The sequence below is a fragment of the Podarcis liolepis genome (genome assembly GCF_965112155.1).
Source record: "Podarcis liolepis genome assembly, chromosome: 12".
In the NCBI taxonomy this organism is placed as follows: Eukaryota; Metazoa; Chordata; class Lepidosauria; order Squamata; family Lacertidae; genus Podarcis; species Podarcis liolepis.
Genome location: NC_139563.1, coordinates 46579150 through 46596167, shown reverse-complemented (window position 1 = coordinate 46596167; position 17018 = coordinate 46579150). Strand labels below are relative to the sequence as shown.

At 45.0% G+C, this 17018-nt stretch overlaps 1 protein-coding gene across 1 annotated transcript in view; it reads right to left on the bottom strand.

Annotated features, from left to right (window-relative positions):
* Nucleotides 1–1338: 1338 nt before the first annotated feature.
* LOC310690352 (collagen alpha-6(VI) chain-like) overlaps nt 1339–17018 on the bottom strand; it is a 59742-nt gene continuing 44062 nt past the window's right edge. Inside the window, exons 28-36 of the mRNA XM_083469111.1 lie at nt 14561–14623; nt 13663–13766; nt 11972–11983; nt 10581–10723; nt 9435–9949; nt 8647–8743; nt 5481–6155; nt 2720–2816; nt 1339–1999 (exon numbers count right to left, since the gene is read on the bottom strand). Coding sequence (XP_083325237.1) covers nt 1996–1999; nt 2720–2816; nt 5481–6155; nt 8647–8743; nt 9435–9949; nt 10581–10723; nt 11972–11983; nt 13663–13766; nt 14561–14623 — 1710 coding nt within the window. The 3' untranslated portion in view covers nt 1339–1995. The remainder of the gene's footprint in view (nt 2000–2719; nt 2817–5480; nt 6156–8646; nt 8744–9434; nt 9950–10580; nt 10724–11971; nt 11984–13662; nt 13767–14560; nt 14624–17018) is intronic.

Genomic DNA, 17018 nt, shown 5'->3' with positions numbered 1-17018 from the left:
GTGTTTGTGGAGACAGGGGCTCTGGTGATGGGTCCTGCTGCTCTGGTTCCTGTGCACTGACCCACCATCCCCACGTCTTCCGCTTTCACCCCGTACTTCCTACACCAACCACTCCTTCCTCATCCATTGCTTGCCCCAGTGTTTCCCAGTCCGGGCTACACCCTTTGCCGCGATCCTCTTCTTCTTCTCCATAGTCCTTCCAGAAGAAGAAGAAGAAGAAGAAGAAGAAGAAGAAGAAGAGGAGGAGGAGGAGGAGGAGGAGTTTGGATTTGATATCCCGCCTTCCACTCCTTTTAAGGAGTCTCAAAGCAGCTAACATTCTCCTTTCCCTTCCTACCCAGGCAACATTTTTCCACCTTTGCCGCATCAAGCAGTTGGTCCCCTACCTTTCCCACCCCGGCCTGGCCACAGTGATCTATGCGACAGGCACCTCCAGACTTGACTACTGTTATTCGCTCTACACGGGGCTGCCCTTGAAGTTGTCCCAGAAACTCCAGCGGGTGCAGAATGCTGCAGCGAGGTGCCTCACGGAGTCTCTGCCATGGGAGCATATTCACCCAGTGCTTTTCCAGCTGCACTGGCTCCCGGTAGAGTACAGGGTCAGATTTAAGGTGCTGGTTTTGACCTTTAAAGCCCTTCATGGCCTAGGACCCTAGTACCTACAGGACCGCCTCTCCCGGTATGCCCCACGGAGAGCCTCAAGGTCCATAAATAGCAACACCCTAGTGGTCCCGGGCCCTAAGGAAGTTAGATTAGCTTCAACCAGAGCCAGGGCCTTTTCAACACTGGCTCCAGCCTGGTGGAACACTCTGCCTCATGAGACCAGGGCCCTGCAGGATCTGATTTCTTTCTGCATGGCCTGTAAGACAGAGTTGTTCCGCCTGGCCTTTGGCTTGGAGTCAATTTGATTCCCTCCCCCTCTTTCTTTTTTCCTTTCTCCTCCTGTGATGAGGCTGAATTTTAATATTTTAATGTTTCAATATTTTAATTGTTGTATTTTAATCTTGTTTTTAAGTTGTATTCATTCAACTTGTTTTCAGTATTGCTTGTTAGCCGCCCTGAGCCCGGCCTTGGCTGGGGAGGGCGGGGTATAAATAAAAATTATTATTATTATTATTATTATTATTATTATTATTATTATTATTATTATTATTTGAACCACAGTGTGAATGATCAGTGTGCTGGCACTTTCTACCTGTTTGTTGTTGCTTCACTCATCCCTTTGCCTGGGTGGGTAAAAATCAGCAGTGCCCAGAGTGATGTCTGGACTCTGAAAGCCAGCAACAAACCAGAGCGAGAATGAAACAGCTACGTGAATAAAGAGACGCTACAGAGAAGTCCAAGCCAGCAACAAATTTGAGTTTAATGATTTCATTCCATTCATTGCCATCAGGAGGGCAAGTACAGGAAAAGAGATACTTTGCTGGTGGGTGGGAGGAATGAAGCAATGGGGGAGCAAGAGACAACCAGAGACAGGCAAGGTGTGGAATAAGAGAAATAAGAAAATACACGGTGAATAAAGGTTCGAAAGGGTCAGGTTGGAGGAGAAATGGCTGGCTGGAGATGAAGAATGGGTAAATAAAAGTAAGGAATCGAAGGAGAAGATGGGTTTGGGTATTAGGCTAAAACACAAGAGGCACAAAATGGCATGAATCAGTGCAAATATTGAAGTGTTTGGAAAAACGGAGGTTATTTATACTTTTCATGGAATGATAAAACATTTAACATGTGTGCAAAACTGCGTTGAGTGGAACTTTCAAGGCATTCTGTCCGCCAGAAGATATGGCCTTGCTAAATCTTTGGAAACGAAAGACCACATATGAAAAAATATGAAGACGAGAAAGAGGATCCATTCCACGAATTTCATACACCACATCTGGTTTCCAGAAAACTCAGCCATTTAACAACAAAAAACCCAAATTCATCACCGTTGATTGCAGCTGACTAATGGTGAGAAGACAGTTTTCTCTTCAATGCCAGGTTGTCCTCTTTCAGTCATCTGAAAAATATCGAAAGCAGACATTGCGGGAAAATGAACAGGAAAATGTAGGATAGCCTTTGGTTTGGATGATGTTTTTGGATCCCGTCCAAGCCTGCTTTCCAGGTCATGTGGCCAGCATGACTAAACTGCATATGGCGCAACGGGACACCATGATGGAAACCAGAGCGCACATAAACGCCATTTACCTTCCCGACACAGCGGTACCTATTTATCTACTCGCACTGGCATGCTTTCAAACTGCTAGGTGGGCAGGAGCTGGGACAGAGCAACAGGAGCTCACCCCGTCCGGGGATTCGAACCGCCGACCTTCCGATCGGCAAGCCCAAGAGGCTCAGTGGTTTAGACCACAGCACCACCTGCGTCCCAAGCATAATGTCACAACCATTAGCTATTAACAGTTCAGATCTGAATGATTGGATTCTTCCTCCTCCCGTTAAATGGATTAACAACTCTGGCCCCCTCCCTAAGAGCGTGCTTAAGTGCACCCTTTCATTTCCTCTCCTATAAGTGAATAGTCCCCTTAACTCCTGTAGAGAAACCTGCAGCCCTGTACTTGGGGAAAATCTTGACGCAAGGGCAAAAACCTACCCTCCATTCCCGATACTAGGTGACCATGGGGAAGGATTCTGCAGGGAATGCAATGCATACATATTTGTTGATGATGAAGGGCACTTTTCTAATTTATAATAATCTTTACAAATAAGTGGCTGGACTTACATGAGACTGAGACTCCTTGAAGTGTATCTTGATTTTTGAGAGGTGACCTTGTTACATTTTGTTCGGAGTTCAGCTGGCGGATAGCTGTTGATTCCACCTGTTGTGACAAAAAGACACAGGGATGAACCTTTTCAAAGTTTGGAAATAGATTTTGCCATGATTAGGGTGTACTTTCATATTTCCCCTCCTATCACCAGTGTGGTGTAGTGGTTAAGAGCGGTAGACTCGTAATCTGGGGAACCGGGTTCGCTTCCCCGCTCCTCCACATGCAGCTGCTGGGTGACCTTGGGCTAGTCACACTTCTCTGAAGTCTCTCAGCCACACTCACCTCACAGAGTGTTTGTTGTGGGGGAGGAAGGGAAAGGAGGTTGTTAGCTGCTTTGAGATTCCTTCGGGTAGTGATAAAGTGGGATATCAAATCCAAACTCTTCTTCTTCTTCTTATACTGAAAGTCCTAATGATTGCATCTGGCCCTGGCCCTACACCAAAATACAGTTTCCAGTCCCTCCCTCTAATTCTTTTAGCTCACACATGCAATTATTCTTCAAGATCATGTGTCAAGGACCGTGCTGAGGAGGGCTGCACAGACTAGGAATGGTGGGAGCCTCCCCCTCTCCCTGCTACCAGTCAGGATCCTGACTCTTCCCAGGAGCTGTGGGACAGTATAGATTTGGAACAGTGGTTTGCAGAGAGACATAGTTCAGAAGACAAAAGTTGGGGAGAACTGGGTGGTGAACAGTTAGGAGAAGAAGAACCAGGAGAAAGAGAGAGTTAACAGACTCCGGTTCGCTACAAAGTGTCCAGCCGATCAGTCCGAGGTCACAGAGATTAGATAAGGTAGCTGCACAGAAGGCACAGTGGTTGCGAGACCAAGTTGCAAGACGAGGAAGTGGCAAGGGGTGACTCGGGTGGGGGAGTGGGTGTAAACCTTAACTGGGAGCACCTTTACTCTGAGAATGGGCTCTCTATTCTTTCGCTGTGATCATTAAAATCTCTTTAAATGGTAAGAGACTATTTTTGCTTTGTTCTGCTTATCCACGGCTAAAGGAGGGGGGAGCCGCTTCCCCAAAGGCTGACATCATGCATATCTCTGGTTATTGTGAAGAAGGAATGCGCGGAAGATATGAAACACTTTAGGGGAGGTAGGAAAGGACCCATTTTGTAAATGGTTGCTGGGAAGTGATTTCCTGAGTGGGGTGGAGTGGAACTACTTGTAGTTTACTGACAATGGAGGTGGTTTCATGCTTATCTTTCAAAGAGAGAGGCCCTGGGGATTTTTATCTGTTGCATAAGCTGTTGCATATGCCTAAAGGGACTGGTGGTAGCATCTATCCTTTTTTTTTTTAAGAATTCTTGGATGGATGCTTTAGGAATATTTTTGCATTTTGTTTTCTTTTTGTTATCTGGTTTTTAACCGATTGTAGATATTTTGTATTTTACATTTCAGTACTTTTAAAATATACGAAACGATGAATAAATGCAATAAATAATAAACAATAAAATTTACCACTCAGTTGTGATTTCTGCTTAAGATTTCCATGCCATGGATTCACAGACGGGGGCTAATAATTTATTGCTATAAAATGGGCTCAGTGTCCTCAAAATGGGTTAGATCAGCCTTTCTCAACCTTGGGTCCCCAGATGTTGTTGAACTACAACTCCCATCACCCCTAGCTAGCAAGGCCAGAGCTTAGGGATGATGGGAGTTGTAGTCCAACAACATCTGGGGACCCACAGGTTGAGAACCACTGGGTTGGATGCTACACTGTGCTTATTTCACTTGCCACGTAGTGCATGCTCTGCCTCGATACTTTTATCATCAGAAACCATCCACCTGTAGTTTCAGTTCCCATTTACTGCTTGCAGCATAACTGAGTGTGGATTCTGTCGGTCCACCATTACCCACCCGGCCTTGCTGCTGGTATGCCAAACTTCACCCCAGTATCACTCTGTCTTGCACAGGAGGGTCTCTATTTTCATCAGTGGAATGTCTGGTTCTAGTGTCCTAGATCTTCTCCTGATCATGGGGTAGCTAGGAATGAATGGGTTTCTTGTGGGTGGAGAAGGAAGCAGAATCACATTCCACCAGAAGAGAGAAGAGAGAAGAGAGAAGAGAGAAAAGAGAAGAGAGAAGAGAGACTGAACAGTTGTGAAGGAGCGTCTCCACCCCCATCGTTCTACCCGGACACTGAGGTCCAGCTCCAAGGGCCTTCTGGTGGTTCCCTCACTGTGAGAAGTGAGGTTACAGGGAACGAGGCAGAGGGCCTTCTCGGTGGTGGCGCCTGCCCTGTGGAATACCTTCCCTTCAGATATCAAGGAAATAATCAACTATCTGACTTTGAGAAGACATCTGAAGGCAGCCCTGTTTAGGGAAGTTTTTAATGTTTGATGTTTTATCGTGTTTTTAATTTTCTGTTGGGAGCAGCCCAGAGTGGCTGGGGAAACCCAGCCAGATGGATGGGGTATGTATGTATGTATGTATGTATGTATGTATGTATAAATAAATAAATAAATAAGGATGCTGTAAGCAGAGAAAACTGTTCTCTCGACTCTTTTCCAAGTCTGCTGGCCAATCAGAACAGTAGAGGGCCAGACCAGCAAAGAGACACCCAGGAGGCCATGATAATGTCTAATCTGGCACAGAGGGGTATGGAGAGCCCAGAAGATCTCCGTAACTGTGCTACAGAAACAGAACAAATTTAAAAACAGCAGAGAGATGGAAAGCCGCAAGCTCTTTCAAAATCACGTATCGACAACTTACTCCGAAGGAGGTATAGAAAGGGTTTCAGGAACCTAAGCGCGTATTCCAGTTCAGGCTTGTGAATCCTGCCAAGCTGAATCAAATGCTGCTCCATGGGTCGACTTGCCAGCTCCTCAAGTTCTGTGCCATTGTACTTAGGTCCTAAGGAGAGTACCAACAGGGCGTAGCCTTGGCACTTGGCTCTCAGAGATGCTTTCTTCAACACTTCCTTATCCCAACGACTCGTCCCCCCAGCGGATACAATGATGAGAGCCTTGTGTTTCCTCGGGTTGGGAGATGCTGAGAAAACGTTGTTGATTGTCCACTGGATGGCATGGCCAAGGGCAGCTTTTCCTCCAAGCTGCCGAAGAGATTCCCAGATATGTCTTTTCATTGACTGCGTCTTGCCGTAAGTCACCAAGTCGAACTCTTTTTTTGCCGGCGGTTGCTGTGTCTGGGGCTTGAAAGCTGGCAGAGCGTGGCTCACCACAGCCACCCTGTCGCCCACAGAAGAAGTTGCGGGCTCAGAGGAGACCTCAAAGGCGTCGAGTGCGTTGCTTAAGAATCCTTTCAGTTTCTCAAATTCTCTGGGATTCATTGCCTGTGAGGTATCCAGAATGAAAGCCGTGTCCACGTACCCCCAGGGCGGGAGAGATCTTCTGGTACGTTTGCAGGCAGCATTTGGTTTGCATTTATCTGGAAACGAACACATGTTTCAGACATCGGTTTACAAACTGCACAATGTGGGATGTGATACATAAGCAGCAGCCAAGTACAACATTCCTTGTTTTCCTAGAGTGGACATGCGAGGGAATGTTTGGTCCAGCCAGTCGAAAACTTTCTGTTTCCTCCTGGCTGGGACATACCGTATTTTTTGCTCTATAAGACGCACATTTTCCCCTCCAAAAATTAAGGTGAAATGTGTGTGCGTCTTATGGAGTGAATGCAGGTTCCTTGGCTTCAGCGATAGCAATGCGAAGCCTCCGAAGTGCAGTAGGAGCGCTGCCGCCACGCTGTGGAGACTTCGCATTGCTTTCCCTGAAGCCTGGAGAGCGAGAGGGGTCGGTGCGCACTGTCCCCTCTCGCTCTCCAGGCTTCAAGGATAGCGGCCTGAAGCCTCCAGAGCGCGGTGGGAGCTCCCGCTGTGCTCCGAAGGCTTCAGGTTGCCTTCACGGACGGGTAGGTGCCCCTTTAGCTAAGGCGCAGCGCCCCTTCAGCCAAGCAGGAGGAGAAATGGAAGGGGCTCCGTTTCTCCTGCCGCTTCAGTGAAGGGGCGCTGCGCAGAGAGGGGGAGATTTTTTTTTCTTCGTCTCCCCCTCTAAAACAAGGTGCGTCCAATGGTCGGGTGCGTCCTATAGAGCAAAAAATACGGTACTTTCTTTGCATGTGACTAGAGGTGGGTGTGACCTTACCTGTTCAGGTAACAAAAGGACAAGGCACGCAGTTCTCTCTCTCTCTCTCTCTCTCTCTCTCTCTCTCTCTCTCTCCCTTCTACGTTGGACCAGCTTTTTAGCTTGAGATGCTCTGTTGGTTTTTCAGCCAACAGAGGACACTGGGATCATTCTTTCATATGGGGTAGAACCACATGCATATACTTCGTAACTAAGTTTCAGGGATCCAACTGTGAACTGATGATGTGAGTAAACTTCTTTCATGAACTTAAAAAAAATATTGGCACGTGTTTATTCTTTTAAGAGGGATATAAGGGAACTTACCAGGAACCTAATAGTGAGAGGCTTACACAAGCCTGCAGCCAGCTACCTGCTGTGTGTTTAAAAGGGGAATGTGAAACTCTGCTAAGTAACAGAACTTGCTAGCTCAAGTTAGGAAGGATATTAATAAACAATATATCCTCTGCTGCCTCCCTGAACATTCCCACACACAATGGGGTAGGTTGCCTCCTGGAAACTAATGGAACGCTCCAAAAAAACAAAAGAATTCTCCTCAGGATTGAATTGGCTCACAGCCTCCATTGGGGAAGTGCTGAGGAGATTGAGTTACGTTCCTTTCTAGTGCTTGGCTGGACTCAGAGTTGTTGAGATATCTATATAAATTTAGATAAATATTCATATAAATTATAAAACGTCAGGGTTGGTTGACGTACAAAATTCGCAGAAAGCGTAACATCCCATAAAAATGGTACAGAATACTCATAAAAATGACCATTGTGACCATTCCTGCATTCTATCAACACTGGGAACTTTGATTATCTAAAGTCTCCCATGCACTCCTATGCTCATTATTTGAGAGTCACATTTCCAAATATCGAGACAATTCTTTCCTTATTTTAATATTACCCATGTCAAATGCAACTGGTGAAAGCTCGTTCAACACCCTTAAACGAGTACAAAATTTACATCTCTACTATATCCCAATAGCATATAACAAGCTCAGCAATTTAGCAATAGAAAGTTCTGCATTGCAAGATGTAAATTGGGACAAGTTAGCCAATGATTTCATGAGAAGGAAATGTTGAAGAAAATTGCTTGAATATCTGTTACTATTATATGAAAATACTTGAATTTAATTCATTTTGTTCCTTTTAAATAAAGATCATTTTTGGAAGAAGAGACATCTTTTCTATCTCTATGTACGTATATCATTAATTTTAAACAACAGCTCAGTCAGTAGAGCATGAGAATCTTAATCTCAGGGTTTCAGAGTTGTGGGTTTGAACCCCATATTGGCAAAAAGATTCCTGCATTGTAGGGGGCTGGGCTAGATTATTCTCACGGTCGCTCCAGTACTACAGTTCTATAATTCTACTGTTTAATCATATAATAGCGAAAAAATCAACCTAAAATCAGTGAATCTAAATAAAAGTTTAGATGCGTTTTTCTTAGTTGCTCCTCTGGCTCACTCATCAACTGTTTTAAAATCAGCCCCACCCCCTGGAAATATCCTTACAATAACCGCTTGATTGCTCTTTTTTAAAACCTTTAATCAATACTACATTTCTGGTAAGTTTAACTTCCATCGGATGCCTTAACTTTCATCGCGTGTCAATTTGCATTACCGTAAGAAGGGCGTAGTAGTCAGGCGGTTTGCTCATCATCCCTCCTTCTCACAGAGCTTTTCTCCTAAAACACCAGAGATTTCTGCCAAGCTCTGTCAGTCTTATGGCTCATCATGATCAAATAAACATGTTTCTTGAAAATTATAATTGCAAGAAGATTATGCTTCGTACCGTAACAAAGTGTGCACAGCTGGAGTCCCTGTAAAAACAATGTGTAATCTCCTTTGCTTGGAATGTGAAGGGCTTGAAACTGTCCGGAATCATCCATCTAGAAAGAAAAAATGAAAAGGAGGAGAAAAAACTTCAGGTAGTAGTAGTAGTAGTAGTAATAATAATAATAATAATAATAATAATAATAATAATATCTTGTGAACTGCCCTGAGACCTGCAGGTATAGGGTGGGATAACAATAACAATAACAAGATTTATTCCCCACCCATCTGGCTGGGTTGCCTCAGTTGCTCGGGCCGGCTTCTAACACATATAAAAACATAATAAAACACCAAACATTAAAAACTTCCTGATGTAGGGCAGCCTTTGGGTGTCTTCTAAAAGTTGTGTAGTTCTTTATGCCTTACGCATAAGAAGCTTCATACAGCAACAGTGTTTTGTGTTGTGTAGGCCCCTATGATGTAAGTAATGAGCCCCACCTGCTAGCCTGGTCCCTAAAATGTCACTGCTTTGCTCATTTCTATATATAGGGTGCCTACATTCTGCATGGACTGGTTGCACGGCAACATGTGCAAATGGCTTTAGATACCTATTAGGTCCATAAGCTACCATATAGCTTGTATTCAACACAAATAACAGTGACAATTTGTTTTTGACATATAAAGGGCCCCATTACCTTCAGTAGCTTAGGGCCTCATCAAGCCTAAATCTGGCCCTGGCTACCATAAATAGAGAGCAAAACATAATCGCTAAATGCGAAAGAAGTAAAAGACCATAGTTCTCCTCACCGCAAAGGAACGATGGAGCTGGGTGATGTTATTAAATGCAATGACCACCGGAAGGATCTCTAAGGCACTGTATTCAAGGACAGCTGTGTTGAAGGAATTTGGATCGGCAGTCTGACCGTGGCTGAAAAAGACAGCAACTTTTCTCAAGTTAGCACCTTGGAGAGTTCTCTTGAAGGCATTCCTGGCCACAAACCTCATCGATGCACCCATGTCCCGTCTGCTCCCTGCTCTCTGATAAGAAAGTGCCTTGAGTTCTTGAAGCAAACGGTCCTTGCTGCGGAAATCTGAGAAGCGGATCAGATAGCGGGTGCTAGAGCTGTAGGACACGACGCCCACCCTGGCTCCCACAGGACAGTTGCTTTCCCTGATTCTGAGGTCCTTCACAATCGCTATGACGATCTCCCTCATTCGGGCAAACATCTGAGGCGTGGTGTCTTGAGAGACATCCAAGGCAAACATTAATTCCGTGGGATATACCGGGCATTCTGGCGTCCCTAGGACAAAAGAGCAGATGGCTTTATCGAGTTAGACATCAGATTTCCAAAGATCAGGAGACAAAATAATAATATAGAATAATAATTTGCTATTTGTACCCCGCCCATCTGGCTGGGTTTCCCCAGCCACTCTGGGCGGCTTCCAACAAAGATTAAAAATACATTAAAATGTTACACATTAAAAACTTCCCTGAACAGGGCTGCCTTCAGATGTCTTCTAAATGTCAGGTAGTTGTTTATCTCCTTGACATCTGATGGGAGGGCATTCCACAGGGCGGGCGCCACTACCAAGAAGGCCCTCTGCCTGGTTCCCTGTAACTTGGCTTCTCGCAGTGAGGGAACTGCCAGAAGGCCTTCAGTGCTGGACCTCAGTGTCCGGGCTGAATGATGGGGGTGGAGACGCTCCTTCAGGTATACTGGGCTGAGGCAGTTTAGGGCTTTAAAGGTCACCACCAACACTTTGAATTGTGTTCGGAAACGTACTGGGAGCCAATGTAGGTCTTTCAAGACCGGTGTTATGTGGTCTCAGCGGCTGCCCCCAGTCACCAGTCTAGCTCTGCGTTCAGTTCTTCTTTACAAAATGGAAATGCTTAATTTTATTTCTGTAGTTTAGAAAGTAATCTACAAATCTTTTCAAAATAAATAAATAAACAGGGGTGGAGAATTCTCTTAGCTTTCCGAGGCATGAAGTACTTCCAAGTCAGCGTGAGGGCAGCCTGACAGGAAAAATGCTTGAAACTGCTCCACACGATGGAGCAGCAAGATAGTCTCTGTGTTGCAAGTTCATCAACACCTCTAAAAAGGCAGAAGTTTATCAACCGTGAGCAGTAATGTTAGATGGCGCTGTGAAGACAAACCACACAGACTTGTCCCCACGCCATTCCACACGGTAAACTGATATGTGCAAAAAGGATTCCTAGATTGGGCAGTTGCTATAGCAGGGGTGGGAGATGTTTTGCAGCCAAGGGCCACATTTTTTCCCCAGGGGCCACATACTACAATGAGGACATATCGTGCAATCTCTTGGGCCAGACAGCGAGATTAATCACTCAAGCACCTTATCAGATGCATGAGCATAGCTGGTTGTTGAAGCATTCATTGAAAGAAGATTGGGAAATGTTTATTGAATATATGGGGGAAACTGTGTATACTTGAAAACGTTGGCAACGTAAGATAAATTCAATAGTGTAAATAAGTTTTGATGGAAATAATAATGGAATATGCAGGGATTTATGATATGCAAAATGAACCATGGAAAGAGAAGGGAAGTCATTGATATTTTAAGGTTGCTTAAATGAATATTCTAAATTTAATGATTTAAAATTTAATAATAAAAAAGAGCATAGTTGGTTATTTAGAAGTAAATGTTGATGCTAATATTATTGTCAGGGAACTGCCATCAGTGCCGGAGGGAGAGAGCAAGAGCCAGAGGGATTCCAGAGAGCGTCCAGGGATCGGGAGAAGCAGCCCATCTTCTGGGGAAGAGAATCAGCGTAGCACCAGTGGAGAAGGGGGGCAGAGGGGGGAAGCGGCGAGGCGGTCCCATGACTCCTTGCCTGGGACCAGCGGGGAGAGTAGGGATCCTCCGCTGCCCACGCCCTCCTTGCGCAGAAGGCTTTCGCACAGAGAGAGTAGGAGGAGACTAGGCGTCAAAGAGCTTCTTTGCTGGAAGAAGTTTAAGAAACGCCCACTGACGGATTCTGCCAGTGATTGAGTCAGCCACGGGTGAGTGGCTGTCCGGACAGAAAAGGTTCACTTAGGCAACCCAGCCAGGTGTTTGCACCCAGCCGGGGAGATAAGCACCGGCTTACGCACGAGCAACCCCTAGAACCATTACAATTATCATTAGGGTGGGGTTTTTTTTAAAAAAAAGTTTTTAAAATCCATTGCGTCAGATATCATACAATGCATAATTATACAAAAGAATGTTTACAAAACCATAACAAATACAGTGCACAACAATTTACTTCAGACAAAAAGAGAAATTCACAAATGTACCACATCAATCCACTTAACAGCTGCAGTATAATGTTAAGTGCCTACCTTGGTAACAAGCTAAAAGAAAGAGAGAGAAAATAATATAGTATCATTAACAACAAGAACAACAACAACATATTATTATTTATATCCCGCCCATCTGGCTGGGTTTTCCCTGCCACTCTGGGCGGCCCCCAAATGAATATTAAAAACCCAATAATACACCAAACATTAAAAACTTCCCTAAACAGGGTTGCCTTCAGATGTCCTCTAAAAGTCAGATAGTTGCTTATTTCCTTGACATCTGATGGGAGGGCGCTCCACAGGGCAGGTGCCACTACCAAGAAGGCCCTCCGCCTGGTTCCCTGTAACCTCACATCTCGCAGTGAGGGAATTGCCAGAAGGCCTTCAGCGCTGGACCTAAGTGTCCCGGGCAGAACGATGGAGGTGGAGACGCTCCTTCAGGTATACTAGCAAATTATGTAGCAAATGTTCAAGAATCTCTTCTAGTTATCATAGAATGCTTCAACTATTATTTTACAGAAATCCTTTTGAATGGAATGGCGTAGCAATGGGGTGTAACACCGAATGTAGAGGGCATTCGTGTCACATCCAATTTGTGCATTTAAAGCACACGATGTGCCCCCAAAGAATTGTGGGCACTGTAGTTATTTAAGGGTGCTGGGAATTAGAGCTCTCTGATGGGTAAATAGAATTCCTAGTACTCTTGGGGGTGGGGTGGGGGGAGCCATGGCTGTTAAAGTGGCGTATGTGCTTTAAATCACAGTGTGGATGTGACTTCAGATATAGCAAGTGACCACCGTGAGTAAGCTTGACTGGTGAAGTTAAACAAGAATGAATAAATGGATTATTCAATGAAGCAAAAGGTCCCAGCAGCTGGTCCTGTAGAAAGGACAAATTCGCCAGCTCCCAAATGTGTTTATTGCTTGGTGTAGACATTTCTGGCTCCCATGAAAAGTTAAAAAAGCTGAATTAGGAAAGTGATATATCACAGTCGCATAGGACTGCAGGATCTGAGCTATGACACAACAATGGAAATGGTCGTCAAGGAGCTATCATGACAACAGCCAGAGATAACTCCCTATCGCAGAAGTTAACTAAAGTTTTGGCAAGACAGATAGCCAGATCAGCCAAAGAGTCTCCTAAAGCTATTTGAAAACTCGTCGACTTCTTAAGCCTGTGGAGGTCAGTAGTCAACCAAAGCTATATGATTAAGGGTGTTCTATCTGCCCATGAACATGGGTGGCGCTGTGGGTTAAACTACAGAGCCTAGGACTTGCTGATCAGAAGGTCAGCAATTCAAATCCCCGCGATGGGGTGAGCTCCTGTTGCTCGGTCCCTGCTCCTGCCAACCTAGCAGTTCGAAAGCACACCAGTGCAAGTAGATCAATAGGTACCGCTCCGGCGGAAAGGTAAACGACGTTTCCGTGTGCTGCTCTCGTTCGCCAGAAGCGGCTTAGTCATGCTGGCCACATGACCCGGAAGCTGTACACCGGCTCCCTCGGCCAATAAAGCGAGATGAGCACCGCAACCCCAGAGTCGGCCATGACTGGACCTAATGGTCAGGGGTCCCTTTACCTTTATCTGCCCATGACAATAGGACAATCATTTATCCTTCATGAGTAACTGAATGCAGTAGGAATCAATACTTACAGCTGTGCTCACGAATATAAGCAATGAGTTCGCACGGCTACAGAGTGAGAAAGAGAAGAAAAGTTGAGTAATCCACAGATTACAAGGGGGGGGGGGAGGAATTATAGAACCTTTCTGAATATTTAAGGTCCATGATGTGGTGAATACATACGGAAAAAGAAGCCACACCCTTTGCTCCTTTAATACCCTGAAAGAAGAAAAATAGCATATTGTAGTAGAACAAATAGATTTCTGTGCTCAGTCACAATTGATAATGAAGTTGAAAGAAAAGTCATTAAGTAAGGCAACTGCAGCAGAACATCAACAGTCATTCAGCAAAGCTGTTTGTTCCGTTGATTCGGTTTATAACTTAGAAATATGGGGTGACACCATATTTTTTTTTATTGATAAGAAATACATTGGAAAACACACCTAGGATTCAGTATAACTCAGTGTTCTTGCTTTCATTTGATATCTATCTATATTCTGCAAATTTAAAAAAAAATGATACTCGACTATACTACACTGAAATGTTTAAATCTTTCTTTGATTGTCCTTGAATCTTCCGATCACACTTGCCACACCAACGTTTGAGAACCACTGCCTTAAAATGACACACCCTATTCCAGCCTAATTCAGTCCACACAAGTGGAAAAAATGAATTAGCTATGGCGATATAGATGGAGGTGTAAATTATATACAGTGGTACCTCAGGTTAAGTATTTAATTCGTTCCGGAGGTCCGTACTTAACCTGAAACTGTTCTTAACCTGAAGACCACTTTAGCTAATGGGGCCACCTGCTGCTGCCGCGCCACCGGAGCACGAATTCTGTTCTCATCCTAAAGCAAAGTTCTTAACCTGAAGCACTATTTCTGGGCTAGCGGAGTCTGTAACCTGAAGCGTATGTAACCTGAGGTACCACTGTATCACACTTGGCCTACAGTGACTGAGCTCTACATGCATAGCAGGTTGCCCAAAGCAAAGATGGCATATTCACATACCCTACGTCCAGGAGGACCACGATCTCCCAATGTGCCCTTGAGGCCAGTAGCACCTTCAGGACCCTAAAAACAATGATGGGGAGAGACACTCCTTAAAAATGCAATTAGCAACGTGGGCATTACAGAAAAGGTAAATGAGCCTAACAGTAAAATACAGGAAAGACAATCTGTGAACTGGAGTTACTCCTTATGAAAAGTTCCAGGAACTGCAGGAACATTTGGGGAAGTGTCTTAATTATGACTCCTTAAGGTCAACATCATTATGGTAGAACTAAATTCATAGGGACAAAGAATCAGAAGACTCAACTTGCTGTTTCTTGCTTCCAGAAGGAGGATTTCATCTCTGTTATCATTTCCCCCTCCCCCCGGACTGCCTCTGCCGCCGCCTCCTTCTTGAATTAATCACACGGCAGTGGGCCTTTACAGTGGTGGCCCCACAATTGTGGAAGTTGCAAATGGGCCTTAAAGATCTATCTCTTTACGGTGGCATTCAGTAGCTGATCACACACTGAGCTGCCGAAATGGTTCTGTGGTCTGCTTTCCTAGGCTGAGTTGTTCTCTTTGGGCTGGCTGTTTAGTGGTATTTTGAGTATAGGGAATACTTTCAATTTCTATATTATTTTGTTTTGAGGCGCTTAAAAGGTAAAGGTACCCCTGCCCGTACGTGCGAGTCTTGACAGACTCTAGGGTTGTGCGCTCATCTCACTCTAGAGGCCGGGGGCCAGCGCTGTCCGAGGACACTTCCGGGTCACGTGGCCAGCGTGACGAAGCTGCATCTGGCGAGCCAGCGCAGCACACGGAACGCCGTTTACCTTCCCGCTAGTAAGCAGTCCCTATTTATCTACTTGCACCCGGGGATGCTTTCGAACTGCTAGGTTGGCAGGCGCTGGGACCGAGCGACGGGAGCGCACCCCGCCGCGGGGATTCGAACCGCCGACCTTTCGATCGGCAAGTCCTAGGCGCTGAGGCTTTTACCCACAGCGCCACCCGTTGGTTAGCTAATTTGTTGGAGATTTGTTTCCTCAAAAAGTGGTTTACAAATGGAAGCAAACAGGGATAGGGGGGAAACGGTCTCTCTTTCCACTGTAGCCTAGCCGCCCCCATTTTGTCAGCACATTTTTAAACCAAGGAGAGGGAAAGTAGTTTTGACACAGTATGTGTATGTGTGTAACATGACTAAATTGGTCCTTTGGATCTTAGCCTAGGTTTTTATGAAAATTGATCTAGCGCCAACCAGCAAGCTTTCCTTAATAGTGTTTTTACAGAAACACAGATGGAATGTGTTAGCTGTACACTTATCGCCGTTACCAATAATTTATATAGCACTCCTAAAGTTGAAAACTCTTTTACAGCCCTTATCTCATTAATTATGGTCACAGCATGACCAAAACATGCAAAAATACTTCAGTTTAAGAGAATTGTGTCTGAAATAGCATTCCTGTCGAGTTACGACAGGCAAACTGCTATCTGCAATTTCTGAAAAATCCATGACTCCTTATTTCTACAAGTTTTTCCCAGCTGGATGAATGGGTATTTACCACAAGTGTCTATTTTGCGTGGATATATTCTTATTTTAAATCATAGCTGTCAACTTTTCCCTTTTCTTGCGAGGAATCCTATTCGGAATAAGGGGATTTCCCTTTAAAAAAGGGAAACGTTGACAGCTATGTTTTAAATATGTTTTTAATTGTTTTTGTGGTTTTAAACATTTTAAATATCTTTCATGTAAATCACCTGGAGATGGCTGTTTAGGAGGCAACGAATAAATCAGTGGTGGTCATGATAATCTAAAGTTCTCCTTTTTAAAAGCAGGGGAAACGGAAACAGATATATCTCCAAATGACACAGTTATCATTAGCAGTAGTAAGCTAGTATAAAGATCTGTAATCCTTCCCCCTTGCCATCCCATTCACAGGCAGCAAAAGCAGGGAGCATTGGGGCAATTTTCAGGTGAGTGAGAGGAGTGAAAATTTCAGGGACAGGATGGGGGCAGCAGTGATAGACTTCCAGGTGGCTGGAAGCTGGTATTAGACATTTTTGTCAGAATCTGCCATTTTCTGTTAGACTCAGTTTTACTTTTGAGTGTAAAGCTAAAGGTAAAGGGACCCCTGACCATTAGGTCCAGTTGTGACCAGCTCTGGGGTTGTGCGCTCATCTTGCCCCATGGGCCGAGGGAGCCAACGTTTGTCCACAGACAACTTCCGGGTCATGTGGCCAGCATGACTAAGCCACTTCTGGCGAACCAGAGTAGTGCACGGAAACGCCGTTTACCTTCCCGCTGGAGCGGTACCTATTTATCTACTTGCACTTTGACGTGCTTTCGAACTAATAGGTGGGCAGGAGCAGGGACCGAGCAACGAGAGCTCACCCCGTCGTGGGGATTCGAACCACCGACCTTCTGATTGGCAAGTCCTAGGCTCTGTGGTTTAACCCACAGTGCCACCCACGTCCCTACTTT